This window comes from Ornithodoros turicata, chromosome 6 (genome assembly GCF_037126465.1).
Source record: "Ornithodoros turicata isolate Travis chromosome 6, ASM3712646v1, whole genome shotgun sequence".
Classification (NCBI taxonomy): Eukaryota; Metazoa; Arthropoda; class Arachnida; order Ixodida; family Argasidae; genus Ornithodoros; species Ornithodoros turicata.
Genome location: NC_088206.1, coordinates 1,517,706 through 1,523,137, shown reverse-complemented (window position 1 = coordinate 1,523,137; position 5,432 = coordinate 1,517,706). Strand labels below are relative to the sequence as shown.

The 5,432-nt window shown below is 50.2% G+C and overlaps 1 protein-coding gene across 1 annotated transcript; it reads right to left on the bottom strand.

Moving 5' to 3' along the window:
- Positions 1-430: 430 nt before the first annotated feature.
- On the bottom strand, positions 431-4,795 carry LOC135397466 (uncharacterized). Its single transcript, XM_064629070.1, has one exon. The coding sequence runs from the start codon at positions 4,793-4,795 to the stop codon at positions 431-433; it is 4,365 nt and encodes a 1,454-aa protein (XP_064485140.1).
- Positions 4,796-5,432: the final 637 nt, after the last annotated feature.

The window sequence follows — 5,432 nt, the reverse complement described above, 5'->3', positions numbered from 1 at the left end:
GGTAGATGCAGGGGGTTCTTCCCGTCTCCCGTTTTGATGATGCAGGTGTAGACCGGGAAACGCTGCTTTGCTTCGTGGCGGAGTAGAGGATGGCTTGGAACTGGAGGAAGAACACTTCAACACAGCAAACAGACAACAGAACCAGAAACCACGAGCCTCAATCCACAGCGTAGCGGCGAATCCGTTTCACCATCACTTAGTCAGGATTAACCACTCATATACAAATACACATGTACAAACGCATTCCTAACTTTTCGTAGGAAACAAACATAATTTTGGGAACACGTAGGACGATATAAGTTCAAGAGAAATTACTTCACTTCCCTGACACCCTTTCAAATTGTAGACTTTCCAAAAGGAAAGTGTCGTTTTGACACGTGAAGTTTTTCTTCCATTGACAATGGGCGCTACGGTAAGGAATTACAGCAAGTCACGTTCGGCTTAAACAATCGGCGTTGACGTGAGCCTTTCCCTTTTTGTACCGAACTTCAAAGTTATGTTGTTGTAGCGCCAAACTCCACCGAAGTAGACGAGGGTTTTTCCCGGACATCTGATTCAACCACGTCAGTGGACAGTGGTCTGTCACGAAAGCAAAATTTGTTCCATACAGGTAGCAGGACAACTTTTGGGTAGCCCAGACTAAGCAGGCGCACTCCTTTTCGGAGGCGCTATAGGCCTCTTCCCTCACCGAGAGCTTTCTGCTGGCGTACAAAACTGGGTGCTCTTGGTCATCGGCGCCCTTTTGGCAAAGGATAACTCCCATCCCGCGGTTACTAGCGTCGCATTGGACTATGAACGGCTTGTTAAAGTCCGGAGCCATGAGAACCGGTGGCTTAGTCAACGCGGCCTTCAAAGTTTGAAACGCTCCCTCTTTCGCATCATCCCACACTACCTTTGTGGGTGCTGTCTTTCGGAGCGCATCTGACAACGGGCTAGCTATCTCCGAGTACTGACGGATGTAACTCCGGTAATATCCCGTTAATCCAAGAAAGGCACGAACTTCAGCCTTGCTCTGAGGGCGGGGAAACTCCGCTATCGCTGAGACTTTCAATTCTGCTGGCTGGCGCTTGCCCTGTCCTACCCTGTGTCCTAAATACAGAACTTCGGCCTGGGCTAGGTGACATTTACTGGCTTTGAGAGTCAGTCCGGCTCTCTTTAACCGCCCAAAAACATCTCTGAGATGATTCAAGTGTTCCTGCCAAGAATCTGAAAATATGGCGATGTCGTCCAGATAGGGCACCGCATATTTTTCCGCTCCACGCAGGACATTGTCCATTAACCGGGAAAAACAAAACGGCGCATTCTTTAACCCAAAACTGAGCATCTGTGGCACGAATGTGCCGAACGGAGTCGTGAATGCGGCATAACGTCTGGCCTTCTCGCTCATCGGTACCTGCCAGTACCCCCTTATAAGATCGAGAGTAGAAATGAATTTCGCTCGGCTCACTTTCTCGACACGTTCTTCAATGTTCGGTATCGGATAGACCTGGTTTTTCGTTACCGCATTGAGTTTCCTGTAGTCGATACAGGGTCTCGGCTCTTTGCCAGGTACCTCCACGATGATCATCGGCGACGCAAAGTCGCTGTCTCCCTCCACGACTATACCGAGCTCGAGCATCCTTTCAACTTCCTTTCTCATAATGCCCTCCTGTCGCGGGGAAATGCGGTACGGACGCGATCGCACGGGACCTTCGGTGGTAAGTTCTATGTCGTGTGTGATCAGGTCAGTCTTGCCGGGGATATCCGAGAATAGTCCCTCGAAGTCTCGAATAAGTCGCCTGATGTCATCTGTTTCCTCTTCCGATAGCTCTATCTTCCCTACAACCGTCCGAACGATCTCGTCTACGGTGGGTTGGTTATCTCCAATGTCGCCCCATTCAGGAACGTCCGAGGGTTGTTCTTCCGGGGCATTTAAGGCCACGCTTACCACATGAGTCACGCTTATATAGGGCTTCATTAGATTAGTGTGGTAAGTGCGCACTTCTTTCTTTCTCCCCCTAAACTGAATCATGTACGTTGTGTCTGACAACTTGCGTAACACAGTAAAGGGCCCGTCCCAGTGCACCTGGAGTTTGTTAGCCCTCGTAGGGCGTAATACAAGAACTTTGTCCCCCTCTTGGTACAGCCTAGGTCGCAAATTACGGTCGTAATACGACTTCGCTCTTTGTTGCGCTTCTTTCATGTTAGCCTCGGCCACCTCACGCGAATCTTGTAACCTTTGCAGGAGATCGAGGACGTACTCTAGCACTGTAGTGTCAGTCTGGTTACTCTCCCATCTCTCTCTAACTAACCGCATAGGCGAACGCAACGAACGTCCGTAGACCAGTTCTGCTGGACTAAACCCAGTGGCCTCGTGCGGAACCGATCGGAGCGCGAACATAGCGCCTGGCAGCCCTAATTCCCAGTCCGTCTTGTACTCGTGGGCTAATGCTCTCAAAACACGTTTCAATGCCGAGTGCCATTTTTCGACACTGTTCGATTGGGGGTGGTGCAACGAGCTGTGGATGACGCGAATTCCACACTTTTCTAGGAATGTCGTAGTTAACGCACTGGTGAAGACAGAACCGTTATCGCACTGGATTTCTTTAGGAAAACCGATCCGCGCGAAAACGGAGAGTAGACCGTCTACGATCTCAGGAGACGTCTGTTCCTTTAGGGGTATCGCCTCGGGAAATTTAGTAGCTGGGCAAATCATGGTCAACACATATTTGCTCCCGTTTTTGGACGCAGGCAGCGGTCCGACCACGTCTATCACTAAGCGCTGAAACGGTTCAGTAATGATCGGTACCAGAGTTAGAGGCGCTTTGGTACGCTCATTGGGCTTACCCACCCTCTGGCACGTGTCGCAAGCTCTGACATAATTCTCTATGTCTTTAAAGCACCCCGGCCAGTACCACTCCTGAAGTAGGCGCTGCTTCGTTTTGCGTATCCCTAAATGTCCTGCCCAGGAGTTGCTGTGACACAGGTGCAAAACATCGGCGCGCAAGCTCTTGGGTACAACCAGTTGATCTACCACCCTTCCGTTCCTGTCTTCATAGTGGCGATACAAGACATTGTCTCTCTTAGTGATTTTGACATTCTTGTTAGCTATCCCTTCCTTCGTGATATCGCGTAGTTTGGTGAGGGACTCGTCTTCTCTTTGGAGTTCGACAAGAGTGTCTCTGTCTACCCTGATCAAATTAGACAACGCTCCGCTCGTAGGTGCAAGAAACTCCCCCGTACTCCCGCCCGAGTTGTCTGAGCTATCAGTACTCGCCTTGTTACTCGCATGTTCGACGCCACGTGTGGCATCGGCTTCGCTCTGTTGCGCGGTTACTTCGGCATCTTTCAAGGCCCTCAGTTCTCGCGCCTTAGCTCTGGTCAATGCGCAAACTGTTTCAGTCTCTAACTTCATTCCGGCTTTACGCATCATATGAGCTGTCCGATTTGACAACAAGTACATGTACTTCTCGGGGAGACGGTCACTCACCGCGGCTTCGGTACGGATCTCTCCAAACTTTCCCTTTAGGGTCACCTCCGCTACTGGCAAGCATACCGTCTGTTCCTCCACTACCTGACGAATCCATGCACATTTACTCAGGTAATTCTCGCGCGAAACTAACGACGGGTGGACTAAATCTAGACTCGCCCCGCTATCTCGTAAGACAGTGCACGGGATTCCGTTGACTTCGAGCTGATGCAAATATGGTTTCATTAGTTCATCTTCGCTTTCGCTACTCCCACTTTCATAGGCCATCGCGACACGAGTATTCCTGCAACCTATCGCAATATGACCTTCGCATTTGCATTTGTGACACACGACGGGCTGTTTTTTCTCAAAAGCTTTTACTTTCTCCTTGTCGTCGCGCCCTTCTTTTCTTTTCTGATCCCCTCTAGCCTGGCCATTCTTCGGGTTCTCCTCGTTCGCCTTTTGCTCGCGCGCTTTCCCGTTTACGGGGCCTGACCTATTTTTCTTCGTGGACTCCTTTATGTCCATTCCCCTTACAGAGACGTACTCATCTGCTAAGTCGGCGGCTGCTTCTATTGTAGCAACCCCAGACTTGTCGCGTATCCAATTTCGAATATTTTCAGGAATTTCCTGAAAGAACTGCTCGAGCGCAATCACTTCAAGGACTTTATCGGCATTACCGAAAGCTTCGGCACTTTTCATCCATTCACGTAGGTTTGCCTTAATGTCAAACCCACGTTCGGCAAAGCTACTAGTGTTTCTGCCTTCACCGTCGCGGAACCTCAGCCTGAAAGCCTCAGCGGATAAGCGAAACCGTTTGAGCAGACCCTGTTTCACCTTTTCGTAGCTTTTCGCGTCTTCGGCCGAAAGACGTGCTATAGTATCGGCCGCCTCGCAGGGAATTACTGTCATAAGCCTGGCGGGCCAACTCTCTTCAGCGTAGCCCTCCCTCTCGCATGCGCGCTCAAAATTGACCAGAAACAGACCAATGTCCTGGCCAATCTTGAAAGGTTGTAAAAGCCTGGACATGTCTACGTTCTCTGACCTTGCGACTGGCAGCCTTGCATGCGAAGCGCTCGCCGTTTCTCTGCGAAGTTCTAGTTCTAGCTTTAACCTTTCCACCTCTAGAGCCTGCGATTCCTTTTTCTGCTTTTCTTTCTCTTTCTCTTTCTCTTCCTGTCGTTTCCTTTCTAACTCGTTGAGGGTTTCCGTCACATCGTCCTGGTCTAGTTCGGCGTTTACAATCGCCTCTATGACTTGCGCTTTCCTGGCCGCATTGCCTACCGAAATTTCGAATTCCTTGCACACCTGAATTAGGTCTATCCTTCGAAATTGTGTCAGATCCATGATGCGATTATCCACTTGACTATACCGTCCTACGGCACCTTTGACGGACTACTCCAAAACACTAGTACAATCCGAAAGGCTTCCACCAGATAGATTTGAATGCCCACAAATCTAGTCCTGATCCTGACCAAGTAACAGTAAAGTCAAATCCGCTCACCATCTGCATCTTGAAACCGTGGATCCCATTCCGCCGCTGGCACCAGTTGTTGCGAACCCTCCAGTTGGTAGCGTCGCCGGTCCCCAACACCCAGGCAGGAATGTAGACAACAGCCAAAAGCAGGACGAAAGTGAACGTGTATTTTACATACTGTACAGCAAGAGTGAAAGTGACAAAAAGTGGGCCACACATGGCCGCTTAAGTAGCCGCTGGTCGGGGAAACCAGGCCGACGCGGAGTTGGTTCTCAGAAGACGACCTTGGTTAGGCTCGCAAATCCTCAAAGAATGGGCAGCTTGAAGGTGAGCTAAGATGGCTGCCCGAGCCCGGCGAGATGCCCAAAATGGCTAGTTGACAAATGGTTGACAAGTTGTTGATCTATGATGAACGAGTCATAACAGGGCCTTACTCCGCAGATGCTGATGTGCAGTGCAGGCTTCCAATACCGTCTCTCCCCCATCGTCAACTCATTGTCATGTTCC